The 16,335-nt window shown below is 41.7% G+C and overlaps 1 protein-coding gene across 2 annotated transcripts in view; it reads left to right on the top strand.

Annotated features, from left to right (window-relative positions):
* The window catches only part of arhgap22a (Rho GTPase activating protein 22a), a 42,429-nt gene that overhangs the window by 8,720 nt on the left and 17,374 nt on the right, over window positions 1-16,335 (top strand). The window contains exon 1 of one of the 2 annotated variants that reach the window (XM_088634473.1): window positions 6,041-6,736. The exons of the other annotated variant lie outside the window; for it this stretch is intronic. Within the exon in view, the coding sequence (XP_088490599.1) occupies window positions 6,685-6,736 (52 nt within the window). The 5' untranslated portion in view covers window positions 6,041-6,684. Of the gene's footprint in view, window positions 1-6,040; window positions 6,737-16,335 lie in introns of those variants that run through there. 2 annotated transcript variants of the gene reach the window in all.

The raw sequence follows: 16,335 nt of genomic DNA, 5'->3' as shown, positions 1-16,335 counted from the left end.
ATTATTTTCTAATGAAAATAAAAGGCATTAAGTAAAATTGACTAGAGCATAATTTTGTTTTCTTTTATGAAGAGATTCAGAATGCTTTATAGTATGTCTCTTTGTAATCCCTTCTTTTCATAAACATAATTTACAGTTTTAATCTCTGTAGGAAGTACAGTTTTACAGTGGCAGATCATTTGCAGAACTATTCAATGTTGAGCTGTGGGAAATAAATGCAATGCCACCTTTCAGCAGAAGAGGGCAGACCTAGTGCAGAAGAAAGGAGGTTATTTAAAATAGTTGACTGGTATGTATTGCAGTGTGTGGATGGGTAAGTTAGTTTAATACAACACTGGTCCCTGCTGAGTTTTTAGTTGTCATTATTATTCATTTCATTAATAGTTATATAAAGTTTTTTTATATTATGATCTGAAGTCGGAATATAATTTATATGAGTGGAAGTATAGGTAGTATCAGCTGTAGTGGTATTGCCATTTGTTTGTTTTAGTTCTCTCAAAGAGCAAAAGTAGTAATATGGCGAATAGGAAAGAAGGACCATAGCAGTATAATGAAAAGTTCAATATGACAAAATGTGGTGAAGTTAGTTGCAGCCAGTGAAACCGGTCTGCCAAGGTTTCTAAAAGAAGATAATGACACAATTTCATATACCCCATATTCACACCTGAGGAAGGCTCCACAGCTGAAACGTTGTGTTGCTTTTCTTCTCTGTTCCGCTTGGAATAAACCTTTACTTATATTACATATACATTGCCTATAGAAAGTTTACACCCGCTTGGACTTTTTCACATTTTGGAACCATGATGTATTTAACTGAGGATTTTTTTGCCATGCTATAAATGTGAATAAAATAAGAGGTGAAAACGTCCCAGGGGGGTGCAGACTTTCTATAGGCACTGTATACATACATATATGATATACAATTTCATTCACCAAGGCAGAGCTTTATTGTCCTTTGCAGGGAAAATATTACCACTGATTCACTGATTCACTGATTCTTCAGTGCACTGGCAGTACAGAAGGGAGTCTGTGGGAAGCCTCTGTCTCTGTTTTGGCTTGCGGGTGATTGCCCGCTCAAGGCGGCCCTGTTTGTCCGTGTGAGTGAAGCCTTGAGAACTGTGCTGCTGGGGAGATTATCTGGAGGTTTGCTGGGAATTTTCAAATAACAGGTTTAAAAACAGTCGATACACAGTGGCACACGCCCTGTACGTGTCACACTCCTCACTGCACTGTTTAAGCCTTTCAATGAAGAAGTACTTTACTTTTTTTAAACAACCTTTAAGCATTTACTGTAGCTCTTCAACTATTTTGGTTTCTAGTAGGCGGAGAGGCTGTTTTGAACATTTCTTAAATTATAACTTTTTAGTTTTCATGGAAGTTCTGGATTTTTGTTCCCCATTATCTGTCATTTCCATGCTCTCCAGCTAATGGATGTTTTTGGGGTTTTTTTTTAATGATGTCGTTCATATCCACTAATGTCTATGGGTAAGGACAGGTTGCCCAGCCCCTTTTGTGAGAAGGGGTGACTGGGGAATATATTCTTGCCCTTGTCAGCTCCTTTCTTTCGGCTCTGTAGGGAGTTTGTTAGGAAGCTTATTTCTAAAAATATCTGCCATCTGCTCTGTGCACATTAGTGGTCACAGGTGGCAGGTTGGTACTTATCACAGGGCACCAGAGGGATGAGCTCCAGGACCAGCAGGTCTAACCAGCCTTTGCTCACCAGCCTTGTACCGAACTACTTCAGTGCCGTGGAGTGTTAGGGAATTAGAGAAGAACATGAGGAAATAAGAAAGTTTATAAGTTACAGAAGGCCACTGAATGATCTATCAGAATTCCTTGGTTGCTACCAGCTTATTGATTCAAGGATGTCATGCAGGTGTTTCCTGAAGAAGGCAGTCTATCGGCTTCAACATCAGAGCAGGGGCAGCTTGTTCCAGACTCCCTCCGCCCTTTGCGTAAACGGGCGCTTCCTGTTCTCAGTTTGAAACGCACCTCCCCACTTCCCCAAAGGCTCCTTCCGCTGGTGTCTGGTTTGTGTTCCAGTGCGCATTCTGAAGAAGCCCACTGGGGTGACTTTGACAGTGTCTTGGGGGATTTTCAATAACTGGATTGAAGCTTATGCTAAGAGCTACGTCAATATCACTCCTATTCTATTGTCCCTGCGTTGGCTCCCATGGTTATAAAGGACTGGCTTCCAAATCCTTTTCCTGACCTATAGAACGCCAAGCAGTGAGGCTCCATCCTACTGTACCTCAAAGACCTGCTGAGCTGTTCTGCCCCATCTCTCCAAGCTCTGTATTTTAAATTCTGCTTTGCTCCATGTTCCTGTGACACAACACCACACTGGGTAATAGAGCATTAACAGAAATGCACTTGAACTGCATTGCAGTCTGCGTGAAACTATATAAAGCTCCCTATCTCCATCTTTTTTTTCAAGGGTTCTTAAAAACACATTTCTTCAGGCTGATGTTTCCCAAATTTGAAGCTGGCCTTCAAGACTCTTGTGTAATTTGCAGAAGCAACATGTAGATCTGATTACAGTGGCCCTGGTCAGACTGTTTCTGTGCTCATAGTTTTTAGGGGACACCATGCCATGATATTTTGACAAATCGTCAAAATCAATGTCGTGCGGTAGGCCCAATTCCCATACTGCGACAGATTCTGCAGAGGGCTGTAGCTCTGTGGTTAATTATGTGCTAATGCTGGCTTCAAGCAGCTTGATTGCATGACTAAAACATCGGTGAAATGACTACACATAGAACATCGGGTACAGAGCTCAGACACATAACAATTTATTCAGTGTGGACCCATTATATGTGGCATATTTAAAAACTGAACTGATTTTAGTGCAGAAGTTCCAAATGGGCAGTTAAATAAAATTAATTCCAACATTACGTTACCAGGTGCTGAACTGTTTTTCTGATTTCAAAGGTCCTGGAAAGGGCTGTTTCCCTGTAAAGGACTCTTCCCTCTGTTTATTGTAGCCTTACTGGTGTGTATTTCAATCATATATATGATGAACAAATATAACGCCTGTGTGTGACATCCATCAAGTGTCAGCAGGGAAGTGTGGGCTTGTGAAGCTCCAGCAGAGCTGTTCTGTGAACTGGGAGCCATATTACAGACTCTGAGGCGCTTTGACAGAAAGCAGAGAAGAGGTTGGAAATCTTTTAAATATTGTTTTGAAGTGCATTTCTCACTGAATATTTCTCTCAGATCTGTGCCTCGCAGTTATCTTCAAAAGGTTTTTTTTTGTTTTTTTCTGTCCTTAAAAAACTTGAGCTGCCAACGTCAGAACCCTCAACTGACGCAGTGGCTCTTAATCCTGAAATGGGCACAAGTGAGTGTCTTCCATTGTTCTCCTACATCACCAAAACATACAGCACAGACTACATGGTTTCCCAGCTTTCAAAAAAAGCCAATCCTTCTCACATGGAACAATGGAATCCTTTTCACATGGAAATACCCAGAATTAATATCCATGTATTAAATTTGAGTAATTTGGCATGTCCAATGTGTAACTGTTAGTACTGTTTAACCTACAATACAAATCAAAGTGGGCTGCCCTCTCGGTACTCTTTGCTCTGGGACCCTGATAAGTCTGGGTTTGCTGGGATCCCTGACTTGTGCTCTTTATCAAGCGGTTTGTCTTCCATCACAGAGTGTTGTTTATTCTGTGGGAGCTGGTGGATTTGGGACTTCAGTTTCAGGATCAGAGGAACAGCTACTGTACAAGCAATAGTTGTGATAAAACTGCCTCAAGTCTGAATTCAGTGGTCACACCTCATTTTTGTGCTTGTGTTTTAAGTTGAGCTTGTATCGTATTTTTTAGATGAACTTATTTTTCATGGAGAATGTTGGTAAACTTTGTCTTGGAGAAGGAATGTTCAGACTGTGCAATGCTGAGACCTGCTGAGACGCAAACAACATCTCATGTTGAATCGAACTGCTTGACTGGAAACAAGGTCTACTGGTAGTTCATTTCTCAAACTGGAGAGCTTTAGCGTGCTCTGGAAAACCTGCTTTTAACTTTATTTCTGCTCAATCCAATACATGTGTTATATTGTTAATGATCTCCCCGTGAATTGGCTAATTGATGAATACCTGTCTTTGTCCGCCAGTGAATGATGCCTTCTGCAAGATAGTGTGTTGAAAGAGAGCTGTTGTTTCTTGTAACCTCTAAAAAAGACTGTGTTCCATGTATCATGTATTAACAAAACTGTCGCACAATCATTTCAGCACACTGTAAATTAACTTCTCAAAAGCTTGGTGTTTCATAAATAAAACCTTTCCGTCATCTAGAGTTCAGCATGGGCAATGTTGATGTTTTCTACTTTCCAAAAATATTTTCATTCCTCACTTCACATTTTTCCTTCAGAACGTCTTCTTGGTTTGCTTATTTGTACATCCCAGACCCTAGAATGAAACCCTCTTCTTTTTCAGATTGCGTTAACAACATTTGATTTTATTTTATCACTGTATCTTTAACTTGCTTTGAGTCTAAGTAACAGAGATGTTACAATAGCTTCAGAATTGTTTTCAGAAAATTTTCAATTGCTTTCACTCAGGCTCTAGCAGTTAATTAACCTACTACTTTCTTGTTCCTTTAGTCATTAAGTTTAAAAGAGGTGTCTGGATAAATGCAGTGTTTGTAATAGGTTGAGCTGACATGACTGTTCCTTGTGTCTCTTTAAAGATTGATCTATACAGGTACAGATGAATAAGAAAGGATCTGCTTCACAATCCCTGGGCTATCTGGCTCTGTGATCTCATTAATATGTTTTCCTGGCAGGGAAAACTGCAGAACTTGTTAGGAGAAAGGTGGTATCAGTCCTTAATCCATGCCTAAATTCAGCTCATTAGATGTTACAATCTTTTGTTTAACTGGCAGGAACGAGCTATAGATTTTACAGCTTATTTCTTTAAATTCTCCTCGCTGTGCATTAGCAAACATCATCTTTCATGACAGATCAAGCATCATATTGGTTGATGGTTTTAAAATACCAGATACAGTCCATTGTCATAAAAGAAATAGCTGTTTGCCTTTATCTCTGTCCACTTATCTGACAGCTATGTATCTTACGGGCACTGAAGGGAATATAACTAGTTTGAGGATCCCTGTTCATTTAGATTACACTTCTATTCTATTTATCCACCTTAGGTTTCTCTTTCTGCTTGATCTGGAGGCTAATGAAGGTAACTCAGTCTGTGAGAAGATTAACTACTAGATTTGTATGTGGGAAGCATGCCTACTCCTTTATGAAATAGCCAGTGGGCAGCTCAATGCCTTTTGCAGATATCACTGTTTATTTCTGCAGACATCACTGTTTGATTGCTTTTCAGAGGAGACTGGAAGGCTGTGTCCTGATTCTCACAGTTTTGCTGCACTGGTATTGAGTAGTCATAACATTATGTAAAATGTTTTTCTGCTTTTGCAAAGGGACCTCAAATTAACAGGTTTGTTCGGTACTATGGAAACCCCAGATAAAGACTTGGATTAAAATCACCCACTTGCTGAGGATGATTACAAAAAACGTAATTTTCAAAATCCTTTTTAAACTCAATTCAACTCTTGGGCATGATGTTAAGTCTGCATCTGAATTAATATGGAAATAGTGTCATTGGTATAATGTGCTTTCTAAACAAATGCTGGAAAATACTAGTTTTAAGGAATTTAAGCATTGTGAACCAGCTTGGTATGGATCATATAGGCATTTCATCTCTTAAATTGCTAGTTTTGAGTAAAACAACACAGAAAGTGATACTGCAGTTCTGTCGTTGCCTGAGATTCCAGCCTCTGCAGACTTTAAAAAACAACAAAATATCGTACTCTTCTGTGCATCCATTGCGTGGTTCGGACCGCATGTTATAAGGTCCCTGCATGGGTATGCGTGGAATGTGAGTGTTTACAACAATGCTTCTCTTTATTATGACACAAAGCGCAGTGGCCCGTGAGCGGGGTGGAGCCGCGTGCTGTAGATTTAGGCTGAAAGCGTGCCTGTCGATGGCAGCGGGCTTGGAGACGTGCATGGAGCCTCTTCTGTCTCCATTTCCTTCCTTCTCATAAAGGTGGTTCACATTCAGTTCATGGCTCTTTTCCTCCAGCTATGAGAGCGAGCATCTGCTTAACACATATGCCCCCCCCCCTCCCCCCCCTTGTGGTCCTCTTCTTCAAAGGGGGAGAGTTTAATTAATAAGCAGTTAAGTTTAATAGGGGGAAAAGGATCCAGCAACATGCAGAGATCTGTGTCTAGCCACCAGAAAATGCGGTGAGGGATGGAATCAAAGCAGATACCCACAGCAGCAGCTCTCAGATTGATTAGCACGGTCTGTTTGGATTTGGGGAGGTTTGCAGTATTTGGCGGAGATGAGCCGCGCAGCACATCTCTCCCTGGCAGCGCAAGAAGCTGAGGGCACACGAGGAGAGCTCGCACTCCCGGAAAGGGGGTTAGGGTTTGTGGCTGCTCAGGGGGAAAGGGAAAGGGCAGAACTCGCGCGAATGAGGCAGAATGGCTTGTTGCTGCTGCTGAAGTTGCTGGCTGCGATGGGGCTGTGGGCTTCCTTCGCCGTCTTGGCAGTGAGCTGCCTTGGCACATACCTGCGTGTGCGTTCACCTCCAGGAGCGCCGGTCATGTAATTGACATGGCACAGCTGTAGCCTCCCTCGGACTCTGCTAAGCAAGATATGGGACTTGGCTGCTGTAAACTCAAGAAGCACCAGAGCCGGCAGCTAAAAGGTACTGTTGCTTCTTTTCCTTGGTACTGCTTGAACAGTAAAAGTTCAAGCAGTACCTTGTTGCTTCTTTTACTGCTTTTACTTTGATTTCTTACTGCTTGAAAGCTTGACAGTTCATTGGACATGTTCCTAGCTGACCAGAAGTGAGTGTATGATTTTACCATTAGACTTGTTAATTTGGCTTCCCAATCTGTTTATATACAGTTGCTTCGTTGTTGGTTTTTTTTTCAGTTTTATCGTTTCATTTTCAAGAACTATTCACAGCAGTTGATAAGCAGTAATGAATGTTAAAGAGAGTTGAATACCTAGTAGTATTACCTCCACAAAGACCTTTACATTTCACATTTTTGCATTTTGGCTTTATAACCAAATTATCTGTTGTACTATAAAGTATCTATATTCCCCTTGTTTATTAATTATACCATTTCCTTTTGTTACTTTTTTCTATCTCTCTGTTCTCACCAAGGTGAGCTTCAAAAAAGAACATAGTCTAATCGTCTGATCTTCTTACTTCTTAAACTGTTGCTTCTTTTCCTTGTTGTACAGGACTTCAGTGCTTTCTTCATAGAGTCGGTGATTTCTTACTGCTTGAAAGCTTGACAGTTCATTGGACATGTTCCTAGCTGACCAGAAGCGAGTGTATGATTTTACCATTAGACTTGTTAATTTGGCTTCCCAATCTGTTTATATACAGTTGCTTCGTTGTTTTTTTTTCGGTTTTATCATTTCATTTTCAAGAATTGTGTCGTCGAAGTTATCGTTTTTAATCATTTCTGCGTTTTGTAATTTTGGACAACTTTTTGTTCAAAATTAATTTCACTCTGCAACCTAAAAGAGGTTCAGACATACTGTATCACTTTTAAAGTGTTATTAATTTAAAGGAGACTGCTCATCCAGATATTTACAAATGTGTTTCAGTAAAAACCCCAATAATTCAAGCTGACATTTAGTTTTCAATCTTGAAGTCCCAGCACACACAGGGTGGGGTTCTTTATCAGTGCAGAGCCAGGATCTCCTTTCACCTTCAGGGACGGCAGGGTTGCCTGTCTAGGTGACCTGTCAAGAATGATCCAGTCCTTTTCAGGTGTGTGTTGCTTGTTAATCTCTATTTTCATTTATGCCTTGTGTTGAAAACAAAAGGCCTACCTAAGTTCACAAATGCTGTAATCTTAAAAGTGTCCATGTGGGTACATATCCATCAGCTTTGTGTTGACACATTGCTGACTAAACCTGTCTGGCTGTGGCCATCTGATAATAACAAGACTGACCAGCTCCCACTCAGACTAGCCTAGACTAGACTGCCTCGCTCAGCAACACACACACTACAGATTCTGTCCTGATAGGGGAACCTGCTCATCTCTCCTTCACTGCAGACCAGCTGTCTGTTTTGTGTGAGTCTACTTGTAGCTGTGAAAAGTCTACTGCTGTAGCTTTAGTTTCTTAAGCAAATGTTTACTTGGCAATACAACTCCTTCCTGGAGAGCTTGAAATTACCTCTTAAACATTCTGAGTCTGTGTTTTTCAGTAATCATTTCATATTACCCATTTTATTTGTTTGCTGCAGTCTGATCTTCCCTGTCTGGATGTTTCCCGATGGTGTGCTGGTTTAGACAATAATGGGAAAGGTTTAATCTAACTTCTTGTGGTGAATAAAACGTAGGGCTGTTGTGTTGATAGGACCTCCTTATCATTGTTCACTCCTTCTCTCTCAGCTGGGTCGCCGTGGGCGAAATAGAATAGGCTTCAGATTGCTGTGTCTGTGTAAAGGCTCTGTTTCAGCTGGGTTTCTAGCAGGACCTGATAAAGGCTTCAGTGCTCTGCTGTGAACTGAGCCAGGGAGAGGAGAGAGAGCTCAGGGACAGACAGTAAACACCCCTCTCCTGATAGCAAACTGCTATACCACTTGTTGTAAACACAAAGGGGCAGTTTGTGTAAACAAAGAGGTTGACTGAGAATTGTATTGACCTTAAAAACATCTGGGAGGAGAACTGTTTTAATTTCTCTTCTATCATCATTTAACACACTGTACCTTATGATGCAAAATGTCATGAAATGCAAAAGGAATGTTGCAAAACACTTTAAAGTCGATGGTAAAACAGACAAGCACAAGATGAAAAAGACAGTAAAACTGTCCACAAGTTTTCTCACGTGAAGCTTGTGTCAGAACCACCGCCGAGTTTGATCCTCACTCGTAACGTGAGCTAGTTTTCCACATAGTTTTCCCAGAAGTTAGAAAGGGAGAAACATCTGGAGACAATTCAGCTCCCTCTGCCCCTGCTGAGCGTGCTGAGCCGATGCTTGATAAAGGATTAGTGGTGGTGGAGGGGAGTCCCCATTACCTGTAAAGCGCTTTGAGTGGAGTGTCCAGAAAAAGCGCTATATAAGTGTAAGCAATTATTATTATTATTATTATTAAAGGCAGACACAGGAGCTGAACCTGTGCAAGAGGACGGTGGATCTGACCACAGGAGGACACCAGACAGGAGCGCAGTCAGATCTCCGCTCTGCGACAGTGCCATGGTTAAATAGTGCGCAGAGCTATAAAAAAAGGGCTGAAATGAACTGTATTCCTGGAAATTAACTACATAGTTAAGGACACTTGTGCACAAATAAACTTTATATATACTGGAGAAAGATATCTGAAAATGACATATCCAGATCCCCAGAGGCCAAGCTGGAATTGAGAGAGTTCCCTTCAAATGTGAAGTGAACACTTTCTAAATGAGTTCCTACGTGGAGTAAAAACACTCTCTCCTGTCTCAAAGTGAGCCTTCCTTATGACATCTCAACAACTGTAAATCTATACAGTACGCTTTGACCATCAGTATTTTCCACTTCAACAATAACAAACCTGTTGTTGTTGTTGTTGTTGTTGTTGTTGTTGTTGTTGTTTGGATTATTGATATTCCACCAAACGTTTCAACCAGGATATCATCACACCTGTTCTAAATTTGAAATTTGATGGTTTGTGTTGCTGGTACAGCAGACAAGGGCCATCTTACCATGATCAAACAAAGGAGCATAAGAAAGTTCGGAAACAAGCCATTCGGCCCAACCAGGTCATTAAGCTCATAGTAATTAATTGATTCAAGCATTTCATCCAGCCGTTTCTTGGAAGAAGCCTGGGTATCAGCTTCAACAGCATGGCTGTGTAACCGTTCCACGCTCGTGCCCTCGCCAAGCCACCCCTCCGGTTCGGCCTGCAACACCTGGGGCGCGAACCCAGGTCTCCGGCATCTCCACGGTAACGCAACAGGCAACCAGCCGTATTAAGCTAAAGGAGCCCTCTTCAGCCCAGGTGGCTGAGGACCCTGCTACATGCAGGGAGGGCGATGGCGACACTGTGTCCGTACTAGCTCCACTACACCCTCCCCTGCTGACTTCGCCTCGGCGAAGGACACTCCCATCCGGGTCACGGCACCAGCGGGACTGTTGCGGTTCCGCGCGGGCTCGTGCCCTCCGCCACCCGTTTTAACTCGCAACACCTGGGGCGCGAGCCTGGGTCCCCAGCGTAATGCAACAGGGAACCAGCCGCATGAGCTAAAGGAGACCTCCCTCAGCCCAGGCAGCTGAGGACCCTGCTACGCGCAGGGAGGGCGATGACGTCACCGTGCCCAGACTAGCTCCGCTACAGCTGGACAACGTGTTCTGCACTCCCACCACCCTGTGTGTGAAGGTGTGCCTCCTTCACTCCCATGTTCCCACTGGTGACCTCTGTTTATACTATTGTGTGTTTCTGGTAGGCAGATTCACATGGCTTCTCTTTGTCACTTGTAATCTCAGTTCTTCGTAGCACTGCATGCAACATTAACAGCCTATGCATGTAACCACAAAGAGATGTTTTCTGGACTGGAGTCAAAGATTTCAGAAGGGTTTTTGAAGTGCTGAAGAAAAAAAGGGCTAAGAGAAAATGTTTCCCTCGAGCAGGCACTTTTATCTGCATTCAAATTTCACTTCTGTTGGTTTCCTAAGTGTGAACAGAATTTACAGTAAAGACGTCTAACTGAAGCATCTGAGGCACCGCTAATCCACCTGTGTAGAGACTGAACATTATTGTTGTTCTGCAGATTAAAGGTTTTTTTTCCCCCTTCTTTTACCCAGAGGGGCTTGGACTCAATCCTGTGCTAGCCCCTCTTTGTAATTTTACATTTGCTTTCCTTCTGGAGGAGTGAAAGTTATTCTCCCCTGTAGCCACTGATAGATGTGGCTTTCAGGTCTGCTGTCAGCCTGATAGATAGCGGTGTTTCCATCAATACAGTAAACAAAAGAAGAGGCTTTTTAGTTTGAGTTACTACATCTGAAAAATACAAAGCACTCAAACATTTTGGCAGAGTGCGTTTTTATAAACTATTAAAAGAACTGGTTACAAATTGTCGTAACAAGTCCATGAGCCAGGAAGCATAACACTTTCCTTCACAGAGGAGGATTATGAAACTTTCTATAGGGTATGACACTATGTATATTATATTACGTACAGTCTATTACATCTCTTTTCTATACCTCTGACAGCATGTCATCAGCTGTGCATTGTATGAAAAACTTAAATATTGCAGACATCTACCTGGAATAGCTAATACTTTGTCCAGTACACCAAGACTCAGCATAGTTAGTATGAGAAGGGAAACGTTTCCTATTGCCATTTGATGGTAATTAAAGAAAGTGCTTAAATCTTGAATCTGTGCCCGTAGATACTCAGCTTTGATGTTTTGCTCCATTCCTCAGCCTTCCTGGAGTGTGTTCAGACTGGCAAATCGCAGAAACATTGTGGTGGTTTAGAGAAACAAACTAACCAAATAAACTGTCGCCTCAGAGTCACGCTCCTTAAGCTGAAACTTCAGCTTTTAGGTGCAGGAAATTATTCACAGCAGTTGATAAGCAGTAATGAATGTTAAAGAGAGTTGAATACCTAGTAGTATTACCTCCACAAAGACCTTTACATTTCACATTTTTGCATTCTGGCTTTATAACCAAATTATCTGTTGTACTATAAAGTATCTATATTCCCCTTGTTTATTAATTATACCATTTCCTTTTGTTACTTTTTTCTGTCTCTCTGTTCTCACCGAGGTGAGCTTCAAAAAAGAACATAGTCTAATCGTCTGATCTTCTTAATTACTGACTTGGTGCATTGAAAGAGATGACATCTGAGCCAGGTCAATATTATCAGATTTAGCTGTGTTTCATTCTCTTTTAAGATGCTGGATGGGAATGGTTTTCATAATAAATAAGTATATGACTCTATTGGTAATGGATAAAAACTACCCTTCTAGTTCATTAATTAGGAGATTAAAAAACTCCCACAGGCTGAAACCTTTTTAAAGATAAGCCCCCAACAGATATAACATTACTGTGCTCTAAATAGTTGCATGAATACCTCAAGATTACATTTAAGGATTTGAAGCTGTTTGTTCCTCTCTAGCTTAAGCAGCAACTGGAGGAGCAGATGGAAATCCAGAAATGGGTCAATGAGGTGAATCTAGGGGTCTCCTCTGCGATGTAAACATTCAGTGAGACACCCTGCGCCAGCTTTGACAAATTATAGGAAGAGCTTGCCCAAGGAAGCAAGAAGCTGACCAACTAGGAATTCTGCAGTTTACATTTTAAAATTTCAGTGGCTTTCTATGTGCAAAATGAATCAAGGTCTTCTGTCAGTCTGTGCAGTAAACTGGGGTCTCTTCTCTTACTGACCAGCAGTGGTTTGAAGGCTTGTTTCTTTGTGACCACTGATTATGGAATGTCAAATATGTACATTACTGTTTGGCTCCAGCTTATAAACAGGCCTTGTGACCTTTCTTCTTGGGGGAGGGGGTGACACACACTGCCCGAGTTCAGGCAGTTAAAATACGTAGCAAGGGGGAAGAATATGTCATCCACACCGAAGATGGTTTTTATGTGCCTTTCTTTGAATCACTTCAAATGTGTTTTTCAGCCAAGAGTCGCAGAATGAATATTTAAAATATAAATGCAATTTTTATGCTTTTATAAGTACACAAAGGTGTGGTGGGAACCAGTGAGAATCAGCTGACAGTAGCTTGATACCTGCTGTGGACAGGCAGCTTTGAGTATGCACTGCTGGGATGGTGTTTCTAATGAAAAAGGGCCTGACCGAGATGCTGCTCACACAAGCACAAGAACTGAAATGCAACAATGCAGCATTGCTGTTACTCTGAGTGTGAATTGTCATGATCTTCATGGTCTGACTTTGCTGTGCAGGCAGTATGCAGAGCCTGTCAGCTCTCAGTAGGGCTCTGCCCGTCAGGTCACATCAAATCAGTCTGAAATGCTGCTTCACGACTCCTGTGTCAGGAGGGTCTCTACACTTTAGGAATTTTGTGTTGAGCAGACCCAGTGGGTTTTTTTTTCACTCCGTTCTATGATTACTATCTGTTATAAACACTTAAACCTAGAATCCTATTAAATTTTCTTATGTCAGAAAACCCACAATTATCTGAAAATGTATACTTTTCGAGCAACAGCACACCGGGTTTCTCCTTATTTTCCGAAGATCATCTCTGATTGAGGGTAACGTTGACGTTGGTTTGCTGTGTGTTGCTGTGGGACCTTGAGCGGCGATGACTCTTGTCACAAAGGAAGCCCTTTCAGCCTGTGATCACGCTTTAAAACATCTCAATTTGAAATATTCATTTAAAGGGGAACTGCAATGCTATTTTCATATTTTGGGGTTAGAAAGAAACAGCATTGAGGACTGCATTTCAAACCGCAAAAACAGTAAAATGTACACAGTAACTTGTAAAACTTCCAATTTACATCCCAAAATAGACTAAGTTTCCAGGTCTGAATGAGGCAACAGATCTTCCGGTGAGGTGAAGTGGCCCTATGACATTGTAAACAAGCAGGCTTGTGAATACGTCTCTTTTAATCCAATAGAAATATTGCTCTCGATTTCGAGAAAGTTTTGTCGACAAATGCTTCTTACTTGTTAACTCCGCATGCAAATCATGCTGGAGCATTTCTGCAGTGAAAAGTCTGCTGCACAAGCTGGATTTATTCACTCGTAGATCCCATTACGTTAGACATTGCGGAGACTAGTGAGCAGGAAGGGCCGCAGGGCATGGCAATTTGTGGGAACTCAAATGCGAATTGCGTCAACGTTGACTTTCACAGTTCTTTCACAAAGTTCATGCTTTTGTGCTTCATTCGAAATTTGACATTTTTTTCTATAACGTCAATACATTTATTTTGTTACCAAGATTTAATAACCGGTCTGAGGAAGTGGGATTGCGCTGCCCCTTTAAGAGGTTGGTCTAATGAGGATAAGATATACAGTACAGTATGTGTCTTCTCACCAAGGACATTACCTGAAAAGTAATACCTGTTTTTTATTGCGGTTTGGCGTGTTAATATCACAGGTTTGTGAGAGCTACTCATTCTTCAATTCAGATACCGGACCTCTTCTCTAAAAACAAAACCAGCGAACTCATCCCCATCAGTAACATTCATTGAGAACACTGACTGTTTTAAATGCATACCTTTCTGGACCCAAATGACTACCAGCAATGCCAAACTGCAAAAATATATTTAAAGCTTCAGTTGTCAAACACTTCCACTGAAACAACAAGGAAACCTGGCATGTGCTGTGCATCTGTGTCATTTCTTCAGCTATTAACGCTGTTTGTAATCTGCTGAGGCCTTTTATTTCCCTGAGATAACATTCTGCCTGGTCTGGAGCGCTGCTGTGAATTGCAGTGTAAGCAGTCATGTTGGGAGCTCCTGGCTGCCCTCTTCGCTTTCACTCTAACTTCACTGAAGCCAGGAGCGAAACAACAAAGCCAGCCCTGTGGTGGAGACTGTACTAAGAAAGCAACATTTTGCTCAACCGCACTCGGTTCTTAATCCCATGGTCCTAGAAATACAATGGCATTATCTCGTTAATGCCAGCAACACGTTAGTTCAGCATATCCAGCGAGCCTGGCAAACACATTCCCTTGTTAGTGAGTCGCTCCGCAGACATGAATTTGACTTTTAATAAAACATTTAAACACCTTCGGTGCATCTACTCTCTTAAGAGCATCATGTAACATTGGACAAAAAATGTTATGCAATGAATTGTGCTGAAAAGAGAGAAGGAAAGGCTGTTTTAACAGGATTCAGGGACAAGAAACAAAGTGATGAATGGCTTGCTGCAGCTGTATTTGCCATGGGAGATAAGAAGTGCTGTGCAATGAGACAGATTTCAGAGCCCTTCCCTTGCTACAGGCCTCACACAGCAGCTGACTGGTATTCATGTAAAAACATTTTGAACACGGTACATTGCAGCTACCTGGTCAATCTTGTTCTTGAAAACGCATTTTCCCTGTTCATAGATATTTTAAGTTTTGTCCAAAGAGAGCACTGATCTCGGCTCTTTAAAGGTACAATCCGGATGTACTGTATGATACAGCAGTGGTATACTCTGATACCAACTGGCCCTAGCCTTATAAAAACAGATTGGTTAAGAATAAATTTAAAAGATTGCATTGCCAGCTTTCACCATTCAGAGTTACTCTCCCACTCCAGCCACAAGCCCTTGACCAGCTGTAGACTGTGTTGTTTTATTGAACCACCACTAATTTGTATCAGTTAAGTTAAAACAAAAGACACTGTAACATTTCCCCGTTTCTAGAACCCAATGATAATGGTTGTCATCCAAAAACATGAGGTTCAATGAGGACTGTCCACCTGTATGTTGTATCCAAGAAACCCCTGAAGCATGTCTTCATTGAAGCCAGGAAGCTACCACAAGGTTTGTTCCAGGCCAGGTCCACACCTCCACAACCCCTTTGTAAAAAATTGTCAATCATCGAAACAAACAACCGAGAAGAAATGACATGCAGTATGGGGTAGAGCACAGTTGTGACGGGTGTGGAAGACTGCAGCCGGCGAGGCGCAGACACTAGAGGCTGCTGTTAGACAGTGTTCAGAGTAACACAGTGTTGTGTGAAGGAAATGCCCACATGAGCACGAGGAATTCTCAAATGAGAGAGATTATCGGGCTCATGCCGGCTAATGGCTCATAGCTGGCAAAAGGACAGGTAGGACCCTTTACAAGCCGAACAGCTCAGAGTTCCAGCAGACTGCTTCAGGCTTAACGCATTACTCAGAATTGCTTGTGGAAAATCCAATGAAAAGAAGATCCTTGGTAAAGGATTGTGAACTCGTGGATGCTCTTGCTTTTAGCTAGCTAAAGACAGAAAGGTGTGGCCCCTTTCTTAGCTCCTTAGCTATATTAGAGACAGATTTCCCAGAGTTCTGCTGGTTCCCTGAATACTAGAGTACTTAATTGGCCACAATACTTAGATACAATACTGTAACAAAGGTATAGGCTCGGTAAGGTGTAGTGAAGCAGAGTTAAACCACAGCACAGGGATAGGAAAGCATAGAAATGCATGGCAGGACATGATACAGTAAGAACTGAAGGAAACCTCGACAGAATAATTTAAATATAACCCCATCAAAACCATGGGGAACTGAACAATTGCTGTGTAGGTTTACAGTGATTCATAAGTGATACTGTGTAGTTTTTTAGAGCAGTGATCATGGTTCCAAAGTCCTTCTCAGTTCTGCAGGCACATCCAATGACTGAGGATATGTTTAGTGTTT

Source organism: Lepisosteus platostomus, chromosome 6 (genome assembly GCF_059453375.1).
Source record: "Lepisosteus platostomus isolate fLepPlt1 chromosome 6, fLepPlt1.hap1, whole genome shotgun sequence".
In the NCBI taxonomy this organism is placed as follows: Eukaryota; Metazoa; Chordata; class Actinopteri; order Semionotiformes; family Lepisosteidae; genus Lepisosteus; species Lepisosteus platostomus.
Note: the sequence above shows the minus strand (reverse complement) of the source record. Positions and strands in the feature narration are given on the sequence as shown.